The sequence below is a fragment of the Mytilus edulis genome, chromosome 5 (assembly GCF_963676685.1).
Source record: "Mytilus edulis chromosome 5, xbMytEdul2.2, whole genome shotgun sequence".
NCBI classification, from domain to species: Eukaryota; Metazoa; Mollusca; class Bivalvia; order Mytilida; family Mytilidae; genus Mytilus; species Mytilus edulis.
The window spans coordinates 51,234,526-51,252,937 of record NC_092348.1 but is presented as its reverse complement, the minus strand read 5'-3'; the positions used below and the strand labels follow the sequence as shown (position 1 = coordinate 51,252,937).

Here is an 18,412-nt window from a genome sequence, read left to right as displayed (position 1 = left end):
ATTGAACATCTATTACTACTATTGCCTTTATTCATAAAAGCCCGGCTAGACTAAATACACACAGAATCATCATTTCAATACACCAAATAAATTTTACAAATTTAAAAATGATATAAATGTTTACCGTTGACAATTGGTACACGAAAGCCGAGTTTTGAGACATTCGAATATGATCATTTATTTATTTTGCCCAAATAGCTTTTCTAGCATTGCTACAAATAAATAAATAAACAAGAACGTGTCCAAAGTACACGGATGCCCCACTCGCACTATCCTTTTCTATGTTCAGTGGACCGTGAAATTGGGGTCAAAAGTCTAATTTGGCTTTAAAATTAGAAAGATCAGATCATAAGCAACAAGTGTAGTAAGATTCAAGTTGATTGGACTTCAGCCTCATCAAAAACTACCTTGACCAAAAACTTTAACATGAAACACCCCCTTTCATTTTCTATGTTTAGTGAACCGTGAAATTGGGGTCAAAAGTCTAATTTGGCTTTAAAATTAGAAAGATCATATCATAAGTAACACATGTACTAAGTTTCAAGTTGGGAAATGTTTACCGTTGACAATTGGTACACGAAAGCCGAGTTTTGAGACATTCGAATATGATCATTTATTTATTTTGCCCAAATAGCTTTTCTAGCATTGCTACAAATAAATAAATAAACAAGAACGTGTCCAAAGTACACGGATGCCCCACTCGCACTATCCTTTTCTATGTTCAGTGGACCGTGAAATTGGGGTCAAAAGTCTAATTTGGCTTTAAAATTAGACAGATCAGATCATAAGCAACAAGTGTAGTAAGATTCAAGTTGATTGGACTTCAGCTTCATCAAAAACTACCTTGACCAAAAACATTAACCTGAAACACCCCCTTTCATTTTCTATGTTTAGTGAACCGTGAAATTGGGGTCAAAAGTCTAATTTGGCTTTAAAATTAGAAAGATCATATCATAAGTAACAAATGTACTAAGTTTCAAGTTGATTGCACTTCAGCTTCATCAAAAACTACCTTGACCAAAAACTTTAACCTGAAACTCCCCCTTTCATTTTATTATGTTCAGTGGACCATGAAATTGGGGTCAAAAGTCTAATTTGGCTTTAAAAATAGAAAGATCATATCATAAGCAACAAGTGTAGTAAGTTTCAAGTTAATTGGACTTCAGCTTCATCAAAAACTACCTTGACCAAAAACTTTAACCTGAAACTCCCCTTTCTTTTTCTATGTTCAGTGGACCGTGAAATTGGGTTCAAAAGTCTAATTTGACATTAAAATTAGAAAGATCATATCATAAGCAACAAGTGTAGTAAGTTTCAAGTTGATTGGACTTCAGCTTCATCAAAAACTACCTTGACCAAAAACTTAACCTGAAACTCCCCCTTTCATTTCCTATGTTCAGTGGACCGTGAAATTAGGGTCAAAAGTCTAATTTGGCTTTAAAATTAGAAAGATCATATCATAAGCAACAAGTGTACTAAGTTTCAAGTTGATTGGACTTCAGCTTTATCGAAAACTACCTTGACCAAAAACTTTAACCTGAACGGACGCACAGACGAACGAACGGTACGACGAACGGACAGACGGACGAACGAACGGACGGACGGACGGACAAACGAACGAACACACTTACGGAAGCACAGACCAGAAAACATAATGCCCCTATACTATCGTAGGTGGGGCATAAAAAAAAGTGCCTTTCCACTTTTTCTAAGATAATTTTTCAGTTTTAGGTATCATAAAATGTTTCTCACAGGTACTTTATATTGATTTTTCGGTTAGTTTGAAGGTTCAATTGTAGGTAGCTAGTTGATAGGTTTAATTCAATTCTTTTATTACTTTGAGCAAATAATGCTCATCAGTACAGACATGTAATATATATGCAAATATAATATATCATACATAAATACTTAATGCATAAATAACTGATAAATGAATACGTCCGAGAAAAATAATGATCTATAATAAGTATTGGTTACTTATAACATGTCTTAGTTTAAATACACGGAAAAGAAATTTACAAAGGTTACAGATGTCTTTTACATTTTCTGTGCTCAACAACTTTATAAGCTTAGATGAAGATTGACCTGTTTCATTTGTTAATTTTGACGTATTTTATTTAATTCATTAACTGATTGGCACTGTTGGTAAGCCTTGTTGATTGATTGACAGTTTGCTGAATATAGAGGCGCATAATTTATATTGATTGATAGCATTGTACTTTAGTGATAAACAAAGGCAACAGTAGTATACCGCTGTTCAAAACTCGTAAATCTATGGAACAAAAAACAAATCGGGGTAACAAACTAAAACTGAAGGAAACGTATTAAATATAAGAGGAGAACAACGACAAAACATTAAAATGTAACACACACAGAAACGGACTAAGCATTAGAAAAAAATAGATAATACTTACCAAGTGTAACGATCTCCCACAATAGTACACCATATGACCAGACATCAGTTTTCTTTGTAAACATTTGGTCATTTAATGATTCAGGCGCCATCCATCTAATTGGTAGGGGTCCCTGTAACACAAACATTACTTTTATAGACTAAATATGCTGTTTAAGAATAGTAAGATTTTTTCATCTTGATTTTATATCTTCTTACATTGATTTTGTGTTTGATAGGGTTATATATGCTACAGTAAATAGTTGAAATTAGGAATTACATGTAAATACTAAAATTTAGGAATTACATGTAATCTCCGATGAACTTAGTAAATACAACTAATTCCTGAAACGGCCTAGTTATTACCAGTAGTTACTTATTTTAAAATGAATTTTTACACCAATTTACTAACTGTGTAATATGGTCAGCTAATCAAAAGTTATGGTTATTCTAGCCATAGAAGATCAGTGATCGAGTACTCTTAAAAAGTGATCAGCCTAAAATGTACCTTTTCGTTATAGGAGCATTAGCTACTAAATTAAATTAAATATGATTTTTTATAATTCACTTTAAGCAGTCAATTGGTTCTATTTTTTACTAAAATGGTTGATGAGTTGTGCACTTGCAAGTGCATAATTGGACCTCATTGAAAACGTGTTCAATTCAACCCCTAGCTGGAGATAGGTTACCGATGTATTCAGATTTAAAATTGTAAGGGTTTCGCGGAACCCAGTATCTCGCCTACTTTAGCTGTTAGTCGCAGGCTCAACAAAAATAGGAAAAACAATATTAAAATTTTCCTCAAGTTACTATCTTTTGACTAGTGCTGTAAGAAGCTTCTGTCCAAATTTGGTTAAAATCCAGGATGACTAGGATGGTTTATGAAATCTAATAAAAAACTTTAACCGCAAAGTGTATGTTATGTTAACTGGAAAAAAACGAAGTCTATTTATAAGGAATATACAAAAAGGGATTTATTTTTACCAAATTTACTTCCTGAAAATTATCTTATGATCATAAAAAAGCTTCTGTTCACGTTTGGTAGAAATCTAGGATACTTTAAGAAAGTTATCAAAATTTACAGAACTTTAATCACATAGTGAATATTTGTGGACGATGCTGACGACATAATGGTTTGCTATGTCTCGCTTTTGCGACAAAAGTCGCAGGCTCGACAAAAAGAAATAGAATGATAACATTGAAAGTAAAACAAAATTGATGACATATTCAAGCCACAAAATTTAAAGTTCACTTTTATACAGGTAAAATTGATAATAAAATTTTGTTGCAGTTATATAAGCTTGAGTTTGGAGGTCTTAGAAAACTAATAAAAAAGAGAAACACAATAATATGAAATGTGACTCTTAACACCATCAAATTGTATAAATTTGTTTGTGAAGAATGTCAACTTCATCGCAACAGTCTGGAAAAAAAGTCGTAAATACACCTATTTTGTAAAATGAATTTGACTTATGTCATTAGGCAAGTTTATATGTAAAGTAGGCCTGATGGAGATTTTAATATAAAGAAATTATGAGATTTTAAGAATTATAAAGATTATTAAACGGTTTCGGTACTTATCCATCTTCGGATATCAAATGTTTGGCTTTGAGCGTTCGAATTCCTAATGAAGGTAAATCTAGAAAAGCGCTAAGGGCGCAAGAAATTTTTAACCGTGTTGTTTTCATTTTTTTAAACCAAATTTGGCATTATCGAATGTTTAACATAAAAAAAAAGAGCTGGCACAGGTGCCTATAAACTTCTCACAAATGTATATCTAAAGTTTCGATTGATGTCATTGTCTTGCATGCTGCAAATGATTTTTAGGGAGTTTCACAACTTTTAAAACAACCATTTTCCAGTTTTAAATCACAAACACTTTTAAGATGTGCCTAATATTAATTTATCCTTAATTAAGGCCACACCAATTTAATTTCTTGTTCTATGGATTTTTGGACTCTACAAATTGGGGTGAGCGAGCGATTTGAAAAAATATTTAATTTGCAAAATTTTTGAGGCGAAGATTGAAAAGTAAAGACGAGCGATTATAATTTTTTTTGTTAAGATAAAATAGCAGGTTTTGACAATATTTTAACTTGATTAATCACTTGTACTTTGACATTTCTTTAATTCATGAAGTACCTTTTCTCTGTTCACCAAGAAATAATTAAATAATTAAATGTGGTATATGTGTGTGTGCCAATGAGACAATTCTCCATCCAAGTCATAATCAGGTTGGGAACAACCCCTCGATGTTATAAATATCCCTTAAATTAGGGGTCAATATAAGTTATAACATATCTTTTTGTAAATAACATTTTTTAGTACAAAAAGGCTCAAAATATTGATTTTGTTATCAGTAAATTAAAAGCTAACTAAATATTACTAGTATGTTATATGAATATACATATTCATGGATCTACAATCTGTCGATACCTGTAACTTGGCATTGCACAAGGTCATGTTTTTCTCTGGCTGTTTATGACGTCTTTACACTAAATCCATTGGAGGTTGGATGTGTACGGATTGATAGTTTAGTCTTAGATGCATGATTTTTTTATTAGTTGTTAGTGGCTTTGAACTAGCTTTCAGATAACTGCGAGTACTCTCAGATCTGTTCATTTTGTCTTTTTGTGTCGGGATGTATAAGTACCGGGCCACGTCCAATTTTATGTTTGTCCATCTGATGAGTTAAGCCTTGTTCAACTGATTTTTATAGTTCGTTCTTATGTTGTACTGTTATACCACTGTCCCAGGTTAGGGGGAGGGTTGGGATCCCGCTAACATGTTTAACCCCGCCACATTATTTATGTATGTGCCTGTCCCAAGTCAGATGCCTGTAATTCAGTGGTTGTCGTTTGTTTATGTGTTACATATTTGTTTTTCATTCATTTTATAATTTTTTTTTTACATAAATGAGGCCGTTAGTTTTCTCGTTTGAATTGTTTTACAGTGTCTTATCGGGGCCTTTTGTAGCTGACTATGCGGTATGGGCTTTGCTCATTGTTGAAGGCCGTACGGTGACCTATAGTTGTTAATGTCTGTGTCATTTTTGTCTTTTGTGGATAGTTGTCTCATTGGCAACCATTCCACATCTTCTTTTTTATATCATATTTTCCAAAAGTACTAAATATCTACCTGGTATTAAATGGTCAAAACATTTCCAAGAATTTTGTAATATTCCTGGACTGTAACCATGTTAACACATTTACTTTAATATTATTCAAAATAAGTGGACCCCTCTTTTAGAAAAATTGTTTAAACAATTATGTATTTCTCCCCTTTTTAAGTAAAAAAAAGTTTTTCAAAAGATTTGTATAGTAGCACTATATTAATCCTTGGTATTTCTTTTTTCTTTTCTACAACAGTTTTTCAAAAGATTTGTATAGTAGCACTATAATAATTCTTGGTATTTCTATTTTTCTTTTCTACAACAGTAAAATGACCCCATGTCTGAGGGAGGGATGTTCCCAACCTGATAATAACAAATACAGGTCATAGTACAGCCTTTAACACAGGGCTTGGACCCAGATCAAACAGCGAGCTACAAGGGACCCCAAAATTATAAGGGTACATAATTTGAACAGGAAAACTAACGGTCTAATTTATATATACAACGAACAACATCAACAAACTATAACTGTTGAATGACAGGCTCCTGAATCAATCAGGAAAGGTGCATAAACATGCAACCGGTATGGATAGTTTTGTATCGCCAGCATACAATATAATTGCAGTTGAAGGCAACTCTTTCAGAAGATCTTAGTACTCTTTTTTAACAGCGAACATTTTTTGATAGGGAATATAAGTAAGGGGGAAAGAAACCGTGGCAATGTTTTTGGTATGCACATGTATTTTCCTCTGTTATATATATTTATTCGGAGCACTCCCACTTGGGATAAATGGGTTTCATGTTGAATCAAATATTATCACAGTTATTTACAGTATGGTGGGGTGCTTATAGGTTTAAAATCGTTATATACAGGTAAGACTGTGATTTTAAACGCGAGTGTTTATATCTTTTTATAATATTTACATAAAACCGTGCGGGAAATGGACATATATTACATTTACGGATGCGGGGAGCGGGAATAATAAAAAATAAAAAATATCTGTTTTGAAAAAATTAGTGCGAGCGGGTCCGTCGACAAGGAATTAAATTGGTGTTGCCTAAGTAAGCCCTAACATTCCTACCCTTTGACTTTCTTATTTGGTATCTTTAATTATATCTTTAATTTTAAAACAAAAGTATCAAGGTAGGAAATAGCTGTAAAAATGACAAAAAAAATCAGTGAATACCAGTTATCACCGAAACAATTGGTAAATATATGTAATTACTGAATTGGCTATTAATTACAGGTATTTACTGAAATGTTAAGTAATTACATGTAATTCCTAATTTCACCTATTTACTGTAAAAGAGGGACGAAAGATACCAAATATGTAATATATACATAACTTACTATTTATTTCGTTACACTTATAAAAACTTATTGTCCTACATCATGGTCGATAATAAATAAACTTATCATAGATACCCGGATTAAAATTCCATATTTACGCCAGACGCGCGTTTCGTCTACAAAAGACTCATTAGTGATCATCAGTGACGCTCGGATAAAAAAAATGTTTAAAAGGCCAAATAAAGCACGAAGTTGAAAAGCATTGCGAACCAAAAATTGCCAAAAATTTTGCCAAATACAACTAAGGTAATCTATTCCTGAGGAAGAAAAGCCTTAGTTTTTCCAAAAATTTACAGTTAATTTATAATTTTTAACTCAAGTCAACACAGAAGTGCTGACTACTGGGATGGTGATACTCTCGGGGAAATAAATCTCCACCAGCAGTAGCATCGACCCAGTGGTTGCAAATAAACTCATCATAGATACCCGGATTAAAATTCAATATAAACTTTATTTATGTATTTGCACAAGACTATTTATGTAACCTTATTTATGTATTTACACTAGACTAGTTATTTAATGTATTCACCAAAATGGTTAAATGTGTAATGATTGATCCTATAGTAAGAGATTAAATTATCTATCTGTAAGTTGTTATTGTCGATACAAACTAGCTTTCAGTAGCTCATTTACTCTTAGATAGATACTTTGTGTTTTTGTCTTTATAATGGTTAATTGTCTATCTAATGAGTCAAGGCATTTTGAACTGATTTTCACAGTTGGTTCTTATGTTGTGCTGTTACAACACATTCCCACCTTATTAATGGGTTTTGCGCTCACAAAGATGTGACTATTCAAAATCAGGAACCTTCTATTCTTTGATTGTCGTTGTTTGATGTCTGTCATATTTGGGTTTTTTTTTCGTTTATTTTCGTTGTTTTTTTTCGTTGTTTACATCAGGCAATTGTCTTTATTCTTTTGAATAGTATAACATTTTCTCGTTTTACAGGCTTTCAAATGTGGTATGAAATTTGTTCATAGATGGAGTGATTATTGATCTATAATAGTAATTTAATAATCCACGTTATTAGTACTCAAATTGTCTTTGAGTTTAGAATTAGTAATACAAGTGTACATAGTTCAGATTTTTTTTTATATTTTATATTTTATGTTATAATCTCTGTATTACTAAAATCTTTTTACATCAGGGGTTTCGATATCACAAACTAGTCGAAAAATTAACTTTTTTTTATCATCGGTAAAAGGACAGCATTCGTAAATATAAATCAACATGCAGATATCTTGTACGTTCAGGTATTTCACAAATACTATATAACGTTGATAGAAAACTAGTGGCTCTTTAGAGCCTGAGTCGCTCAACTGCGATATTTATCAAAGGACATTATCCAACATTGAAGACAAGAATACAATTGAAGACAACGTTGTTTTGCTGATCTTGTATTGCTGATCATTTTTTCAGTTTAATGTCTCTCCATCTTCTTTAGTTTTTGCTCGAAACACAAAAAAGGGCGAACAAAATCCTCATTTAAGGGCAATCCCTTCAATGAAGATATACAGTCTTCTAATGTTATCGACAACATTTTATTTGTTTTTACATCTTGCCTGGATAATTATTTTTTTTTATCTTAAGTATAGATTTAAGTAAAACAAATGATAAAATTCGTCATTGAAGGGCAATAACTCCAATGAGGAGTCGGGAAATTATTTCCTAAATATAGTCTAAATTGTAGATCTTATCTTACTGATAATTAGTGCTAATTAAAGTATCTATCTATATATTATAATTTGTAAGATATAAGGCAAAAACAACATATAAGTACAAAGTAAAATAACAAACAAACCTAACTTCGAGGAAAATTCTACAGAAAAACCCTGGCAAATGGCATTGTAAGGTTATCATCAAAGGGCATTAACTCTAAAGTCGTCTGATGATTTCGATATTTTCGATAATGCATAATGATCTGTTGATATTGATTTGGTGATCATTTTGCATCTTAAAAAATATCTATATGTATTATAATCTTAAAATAAAAGGCAGACTAAACAATTGCTAGAATCCAACATTTTGAACATTTTGCCCTGCCATTTTTTGTTTTTAACGATAACGGTTTTCAAAATAATAGACAAACTTGCAATTTATCCCTATGTTTTATTTTCAGTCATGTCTGCCATCTTGGTTTAAAACAAGAAACCCAATGATGATTGTTTGATTAAATTTGATCAAGTTGATTTATGGGAGAACGCCAAGTGGTTGGAAAAGCTAACTTGTCCCTTAAGGACATACGAGTTTAAATTTAGATGTGTACACACTTGAAAATGTCGTTTTTTGAAAACCTTACTTTGCTGATGTGCCATGGTGATTTGGTCCTTGAGATAGGGTAGGCACTTTCAAAGATTGCTTGACCAGTATTGATTATTCTTGGCAGGACAAACCCAAGCACGAATTGAATGGTCAACCCATGGTGGTGTCATTTTGTTTTCATCAAACCCGGAGGTCGTATTTGGACATATGTGTATTATTTCGAGATAAATAATCAATTATTTAATCGGGTAAATACCGGCAAATACTGGAAAATATTGGAAAATACCGGTCGATTGAAATTTTTAGTGGTCATTAATATAAAAATCTCTCTCTGCCTAGCAATTACTGTTAGTAATGACATACAGTAATGACATAATGTAAGTGTTAAAGTCATTTTTAATGCTTCCATTTCTATTTTTGTTGTAAATTATCAAAAAAGAGAAAGTAGACTATTTGTGTGTAAATATTATGATTATGAATAGGTAAAATTTATGACATTTTATATTTTCTTTGGTTTGAAACAAACATTAAAGAAACCATGAACTTCCCATTTCCTACATAATGAAGGTTTTTGATTCACAGTTGAATAGACCGGAAACATTTTATTGTTCAAGCGAGTCGCTAATATCACTTTTATTACTCTTGATCCATGTTTTGTCAACATTTATTGGAGGCTGTTGTTTTAGTAATTAAATGTTCAGATGAGAGGTAATAAGACCCTTGTATCTTCACTTACCTAAAATTTTATTTATCAGTAAAATCACTCATTTCGAATAAAAACAAATTGATTTTAAAAATGTTGAAAGAATATGTCAATTTGTTATATATTTAAATTATGCGATAGCATAATTCATAAGGATTAAATTAGTAAGAGTAAGTGTTAAAATGAATAAAACATCAAGTTCATTCATTCAAATGAGTTGGCACATGGTTTAAATATATTTGAGTTTTTATGAATTTTTATTACATTGATAATAAAAACAACCATGAAAAGTTCAAACGACCAGTATTTTCCAGTATCGACCACTACAGGAGTTCAGGGCAAAAACTATCGGTAAATATCACCGGTAAATTGCGGGGCGGTTTTTACCGCAAAATATTTCTTGGGTCATTTCGACTTATTTGTAGATCGTGTAAAACTGATCGTAAAATTATTAACTGTGTTAAAATCTCTATATATCTATTGTAGTTTTGAAACAATAAATAACAACGAGTGCACACGATGAAATGTCTCGCCTATTTTTTACTAATCATTGATATTATGTTGATAGTTCTAAATATAAAGCTGTATTATAACTGTCACATAAACTAAACCTAGAAAACTAAATATTGACCACTGAACCATGAAATGAGGTCAAGGTCAGATGACACCTGTCAGTTGAACATGTACACCTTACAGTCCAATCATACACCGAATATACTAGACCTATTGCGTATAGTATCTGAGATATGGACTTGACCACCAAAACTTAACCCTGTTGACTGATCCATGAAATGAGGTCTAGGTCAAGTGAAAAACCTTGCACATACTAAATATAGTTATCCTATTACTTATAATAAGAGAGAATTTAACATTACAAAAAATCTTAACTTTTTTTCAAGTAGTCACTGAACCATGAAAAGGAGGTCAATGACATTGGACATGTGACTGACGGAAACTTTCATAACATGAGGCATCCATATACAAAGTATGAAGCATCCAGGTCTTCCACCTTCTTAAATATGAAGCTTTTAAGAAGTTAGCTAACCCCGCCGCCGCCGGACCACTATCCTTACGTCGAGCTTTCTGCAACAAAAGTTGCAGGCTCGACAAAAACTGACATTCAAGGGAACTTACTTCTATATAGAATAACACAGGAGATCGAATGCATGTTGAATTGTTTCTTTATTATTATGAGGCTGACTTCATGCAGGAACTTCTTAGGAAGAAAGATAAGAAGTTAGCAATATCCTTTAACTCTACTTTCCGCTATATAGATGATGTTCTTTCACTAAACAATTCAAAATTTGGTGACTATGTGGAACGCATCTATCCAATCGAACTAGAGATAAAGGATACTACAGATACAGTTAAGTCGGCTTCATATCTTGACTTACATCTAGAAATTGACAATGAGGGTCGGTTGAAAACAAAACTTTACGACAAAAGAGATGATTTCAGCTTTCCAATTGTGAACTTTCCATTTCTAAGTAGCAACATTCCAGCAGCACCTGCATACGGGGTATATATCTCCCAATTGATACGATATTCCCGTGCTTGCATTTCCTATCATGATTTTCTTGATAGAGGTTTGCTGCTCACAAGGAAGCTATTAAACCAAGAGTTCCAAATGGTGAAGTTGAAATCATCCCTTCGTAAATTTTACGGACGCCATCACGAGTTGGTTGACCGTTATGGAATAACCGTTTCACAAATGATATCGGATATGTTCCTTACGTCGTAACTACAATCCCCTTCCCTTTCATGAATATGACCTACCGAATTAGACTATTTACCGGATTTGTAATCACTTAAGCAACACGACGGGTGCCACATGTGGAGCAGGATCTGCTTACCCTTCCGGAGCACCTGAGATCACCTCTAGTTTTTGGTGGGGTTCGTGTTGTTTATTCTTTAGTTTTCTATGTTGTGTCGTGTGTACTATTGTTTTTCTGTTTGTCTTTTTTTATTTTTAGCCATGGCGTTGTCAGTTTGTTTTAGATTTATGAGTTTGACTGTCCCTTTGGTATCTTTCGTCCCTCTTGAATTAGTTGCGCCTGTATACGGAGTATATATCTTCGAATTGATACGATATCCCCAGGCTTGTATTTCCTATCATCATTTCCTCTACAGGCGGTTGCTGCTAACAAGGAATCAATCAAACCAAGAGTTCCAAATGGTGAAGTTGAAATCATCCCTTCGTAAATTTTACACACGCTATCACTAATGTAACCTTCCGAATTAGACTATTTATCAGGTTTGTGAGAACACAAGCAACACGACGGGTGCCACTTGTAGAGAAGGATCTGCTTACCCTGAGCACCTGAGATCAACCCGTTTTTGGTGGGGTTCGTGTTTCAAAGTCTTTAGTTTTCTATGTTGTTTCATTTGTGCTATTGTTTGTCTGTTTGTCTGTTTGTATTTACTTTTTGTAGCCATAGCGTTGTCAGTTTGTTTTTGATCTATAAGTTTTATTGTCCCTCTGGTATATTTCGCTCCTCTGTTACAACCATTGGGTCGATGTGTCTGCTGGTTGAAATTTTGTCCTCGGCGACATCATCCGCCCAGTAGAAATATTGGACGAATTTACGAAGATCTAACAGGATACTTGCTCGGACACTGCCCAGTATAAAAAGGTCCGAAACAGACGTCACTATAGACACGGCGTCGTCTGATACGGCAGGTGTCCTCTCATTAACAGACAGACATGAAAAATATCACAAACTCATTCAGATAACCATACTAGTGACAATAGCAATAGTACACATACACATCCATGTTCACTTCTCCTTAAAGACATTTTGATTTTGATGACTCTGAACAAAATAGTCTCATTTCGAAATGTGAAACGAATGGCTGCAACACTTGTGGAATTTCAATAACAGATGCTAGCAATTTAACCAGAAAGCCTTGTTTTACCAGAAGTTACGAGGATCTGAATTGTCATTTTAGTGTTGTGTTTCTGTTGTGTCGTAGTTCTCCTCTTATATTTGATGTGTTTTCCTTAGGTTTAGTTTGTAACCTGGATCTGTGTTTTTCTCAATCTGTTTATTAATTTCGAATAGCGGTATACTACTGTTGCCTTTATTTGTCAATCTATAAATGTCGTCTACATATTAGAGTGTAACCTTTGCGGATTAGTAAACGTCGTTGAAACCCAAGGAAAGCTAAACAATCGTATGTGCGTCTATAGATCAGACACCAACCACAATGCAAACCAGCATTTTAATCAATCTGGTCATTCCATTTTTTTTTATGACAGTTCGCATTTTCGAAAAAAAAAATGTATCACAGGAGTAACAATCCTCATCTTGCAACGACTCTCCGTAGACAAAAACAGGACTACTGGATTCGAAAATTAGGAACTGCGACACTATATGGTTGCAATGACAAAATTGATGGTATAGTTACTCTATCTAGTCCTTCCTGTAGCTCGGTGAATGTGATTAATATTTTCAACTCTACTCCTCAACGTAAACGCAGTCATGGTCATCGTCATTATACATCACCTACTCTGTATAATGTTGTTTCTATGACATTTCGCATTTTCGAAAAAAATATACCACAGGAGTAATAATCCTCAACTTGCAACGCATTTCCGTAGACAAAAAGTGGACTACTGGAATCGACAATTGGGAACTACGGCACTATATGGTTGCAATGACAAAATTGATGGTATAGGTATTTTATTTAGTCCTTCGTGTAGCTCGGTGAATGTGATGAATATTTTCAACTCTACTCCTCGACGTAAACGCAGTCATGGCCATCGTCATTATACACCACCTACTCTTAATGATGTCTCTTTAAATGACTTGCTGCTATCTATACAAATCCCGTTAGGTATTCATCACATTCGCACGAAAGTTTATTCATTACCCTTTTCAAAACTTCATTCGCTGTACAATTTATGTTTGGAAACCATTGTTACAAATCTTCATTCATACCAATACAAACTTACAGCTATCATTTCGGATATTGCAACCAGTTCGGATTGGAAAAGATAAAAAAAATCTTTTCTTAAACTTTCATTTGCCGACAAAGGTCTCGATGGCGTCAACTTGAACAATATTCTTCATTATAAATTAGTTCAATCAAAAATACCTCCTTATTTTAAAGATCAGTTTGTAACAATCATTTCTTATACCTAAACCAAACCAATTGCAACTAAAATTTCAGTTACAAACACGTTTTGCAGGATCTCAATATTGAAGACTTCAAATTCAAACCCCCTGAAATCACATGTGCTATTTCCTAATTCACATATAATCCATTTGACCACGTTACTGGTGACCTCAACATTGTCAATAATTCTTCCCTAGAAAATGTTTTATCTAAAGGTCCGAAATATCGCGAGCCTGAATCCATTAATTGGAAATACAACATCAAAATGATTGATTCAGTCCAGGATTATGCCAGGCAATGGGCTTATTGCGAGGTCGTTGATACAAATCAGAATAAGAATTAAGAATCTGAAAAGGTCTATTGATACCCATGCTAAAGACTTAAATGTTGCAAAACACTTGTCCTACCTCCAAGACAAATATGTTGTTGTCCCTGCAGATGAAGCCCCAAACAACATCGTTTTTGTGTGTAAATCTCATTACATGAACTGCTTGATAAATGAATCCACAAAGGACAATTCCCTTTGAAACTCAACATTTACACTAACGACACATACCAAAAAAAATCCTGGATAATCATAGGTTTATTCTATGTTCCTTTGTAATTTCAACTTAAGATGAAGAACGGGAAATTCCATCGCGGTATTGGTCAAAGGACACAGTTATCGTCCGTTGGCCTTCGGTGTCTACGAATATAGTCCCTAATGTGAAAAGTGTATAACTTGCATTTTTTAAATACATTTTTCCTATTTATTTTCATGATATTTAATGCATGAAATATTAAGTAAGGGGATGAAATTACATGTTAAAAAATTTGGGTACTGACATTATCGAGATGCTTGATTTCTTGATTGGAGGACGTATTTTTCAACAGACTGTTAGCATTCCAATGGATAAAAGATAAAACGTTAAAATATCCTTTTACTTTACTTTCCACGATATATAGATGATGTTCTCTCATTAAATTATTTTAAAAATGGTGACTTTGTTAAACGAATCCATCCCATCGAATTAGAGATAAAGGATACATCTGATACACTTAAGTCTGCCTCATATCTTGACTACATCTAGAAATTGAGAGTGGTTTCTATGTTGTGATGTTACGCGTTTTTTTACAGGGTTGGTTAAGGTTGGCGCAATTTAAAACGTTCATAATTTCTGTCTTAAGAATATATTATAGGAACGATCTTAGGACAGTTTCGATAAACAGGCCCAAGTTCTCATACTGCATTTATATTTTAGGCATTAAGCTAAATGCCTGCATCTATTTTTCAGGTTTTAAGCTGAAATCCTAGGATTTAAGACTAATGCCTAACATCATTTAGACAATAGGCGTACCTAAAATGTCTTCTTTCACTTAATGCCGCTAACAAATACCTTACAACAAAATTACTTTAATTTGCGTTATTCTATTTGCGGCTGTTTGCCTTAGGTTCTTGTTTTCTTTCTGAATTATTTTTTTATTATATCTATTATTAATTTTGTATTGACATAGTGTCATAGATCAAATTAATGCGTTCAGCGTATGTTCACTTGTTTTTTGTTAATTTGTCTTTTGATTTAGTTCAGCCATTTAAATTGATATTTTATAGTGTGGTTTCTATGTTGTGATGTTACACGTTTTTACAGGGTTCGGATAAGGTTGGCACATTAAAACGTTTAAACCCGCTACTTTGTTTGTACTTGTCCCAAGTCTGGAACCTGATGTTCAGTGGTTGTCATTGGTGGTGGGGTTCTCATTTCTCGTTTTGGGGTGAAAATTGCATGAAATGCTTTCAAAAACCTATGTTGACTTTATTTCTAAATCTTCCTAGGCTTATCACTACCTTTTTTGGTACACAAGATATAGTGCATTAATCATAACATACTATACATCCTATTCATGAACATTTCCATAAAAATTATCAGTGTAATATATGCTCAGATATTCAAGTAACAAAATAATGTTACACCTGTCAAGAAAATTACATAACGTTTGCAAGGTGAAGGAATCTGATATCTGTTTCTAAAAAAAATAATGATGTCATTGTTAAAGTCCTCTTTAAAAATTGGAGTTATCTCCCATTGTCCAGAATTGACAACCAATGGTTTATTTAGCATTTTTATCTATTGTCATAAAAATTCATTATATCTAATAAAATTAGTAGATTTAGCTGAGAAAGTCCTTAGTTTTGAATAAAAAAACATTAATTTTTGTGGAAATTTGTTTTAACGTTAATTAAAGCTTAAATTAAAAATTGTTTGCTAGCCCTCTCTATTATAAATGTAAGATAACTCTGGTCAACTTTACCAACATTCTATCATTATACGGAGATAATATTGTTCTGTTCTTATTTATAGTCATTTTAAAAAAAGTTTAAAATGAGTGTGTGGGTTCCAATTATAATTTTTCACTAAAGCGTTCGGCAAAAGTCTGAAGTTTCGGAAAAAATAAAAGTGGTGGCTATGGTTTTCTGTTTTTATGTTTGTGCGTATGTGTGTTTGTGTTAGGGGTATAACATGTATACTTCTGTCATGTATTTGTCATAATGGATCGAGTAATGCAGATAAATTAAGACAGCGTGTCTGCATCATTTGAGTTCTGACATAATTGTATACACAATATATAAAGCAACACATGCCTTTTCAAGAATCAGGTTGATTATATGATGCATACCACAACTTAAAACAGTGTATTCTTTGCAGCTGAACAAGCATGTGTTATTCATCGGCATATTGTACCTCAAATTAAAAGTAAAGAGCGAACTTTTAATCATTACCAGAATACGGCTTTAAAATAGAGCAATTTCATGATGTTCTATCTATGGTTTTATAGTAATTTGTCTTATCAAAAAATGAAACTTAATGATGATGAGGGTAGATTTGTCATTGCGCATCTATGACGGTCTAATTTAAAAGTAACATAAAAATCTTTATAAGATAACAAAATAATTCTTTATGTTGGTATACATTAATTTTAAACATTTCAAAAGGAATAAATAAAATTATAGATATATATAAATGTCTCTAAAAAAAACCAATCAAAAATACTAAAATAGTACTTCATTGATTTTGTAACGATTTAACATTCAATAGAATAACTATATGTTAAGATGAAATTATAACCCTGTTCAATGCAGACAATCAACACATTGATGTTTTAGGATTAAACATAGTGCAAAAGGAATGTTATTCTTACATACAAATGACACATCAAAAGAATTAATTCACTGCGCATTCGTGCTCCACCTTCAATGACGGTTCTGAATTATCAATAAAACCAACAGTTGTAAATCTATAGGATAGTGACAGCTAATGAATTCGAATCCACATGGTTGTTATAACATTATAAACCTCTAACAGTATAAGACACAATACAACTCATGTGAGTGCATTAACTTACCCAAATAGATATGTTTTTAAAGCCTAAACATTTTGAAATGTTGTTTACGTTTTATACATGTTGGAATTATAATAATATCACAAATTCCAGTTAAGATTTGACTAAATATCAATATCCCGATATCGTCAGGTAAATATGCTACTTTGTTGACAATGCAATATTTAATTTTAATTTCCCACTGATAAATTGACGCAATCTTTATCTTTCTGTGCTTACAAGCACTTTGATTTTAATATTATTTAGAAACGTTGGTTTTCCTGTTGGATTGTTTTTCACAAGTCATTTTGGGTGCCCTTTATAGCTTGCTGTTCAGTGTGAGCCAAGGCTTCGTGTTGACGGCCGTACTTTGACCTTTAATTGTACACTTTTACATATTGTGACTTGGATGGAGAGTTGTCTCTTTGGCACTTATACCACATCTTCTTATATCTTTATATCACAGATTGTGGTAAAATTGAAAAAAAAATGCAATGATCTCTTTCATTTTATGAAAAATTGATGATCAAGTATTTTCAAAATAGATGACCATAAAATTTTGTTGAAAAAAACGTATAAAATGGACAAAAATGGTTCTCTAATTTGTCTTAAAATGATCAAATCTCCAATTTCTAGTACATAGATTTTACCTAGTTGGTAGTAGAAAACGTCAAATATCGACGTGTTATGGTTTATAACGCGATGACGTCACACTTATTTCGATGTCAATTGTACTTTTGCATCTGGAACACAACTTTGAATATATATAGCGTGGACACGAAATAGGTGATCCTTTTAGTATTATTTTACATCAATAAAACCGAAATTTATGTCTCAACAACATATGGTTTATGTACCAAAACATGTGATTTAGTTTCGTTTATTGTAACTGGACATTATTGGTCCAATCTGTCGTCCAATATTTCTGGAAAATTACACATCAGATTGGTATTGACCTGTTAATTATGTTTACCCAGTGTCAGTTTGCTTCAGTTTTTTGTTTATAATGTAAAACCTACATTTCACTTTAATATATCAGCGACTATGTTTGTTGATGAACCAAAGCCCTGTATATATGTTGTGTACAAGATGTAAGTTTGTACAAATTGTAATTT

General features: G+C 32.7%; 1 protein-coding gene across 2 annotated transcripts in view; it reads right to left on the bottom strand.

The window, feature by feature from the left end:
• LOC139525461 (fibroblast growth factor receptor 4-like) overlaps window positions 1-18,412 on the bottom strand; it is a 225,506-nt gene that overhangs the window by 56,941 nt on the left and 150,153 nt on the right. The window contains exons 18-19 of one of the 2 annotated variants that reach the window (XR_011664899.1): window positions 1,351-2,526; window positions 471-1,012 (exon numbers count right to left, since the gene is read on the bottom strand). Coding sequence is in view for 1 of the 2 variants with exons in the window: in XM_071320811.1 (XP_071176912.1) it covers window positions 2,415-2,526 (112 nt within the window). In the remaining variant the exon portion in view is untranslated. Of the gene's footprint in view, window positions 1-470; window positions 1,013-1,350; window positions 2,527-18,412 lie in introns of those variants that run through there. The other variant, XM_071320811.1, reaches the window with a different exon arrangement.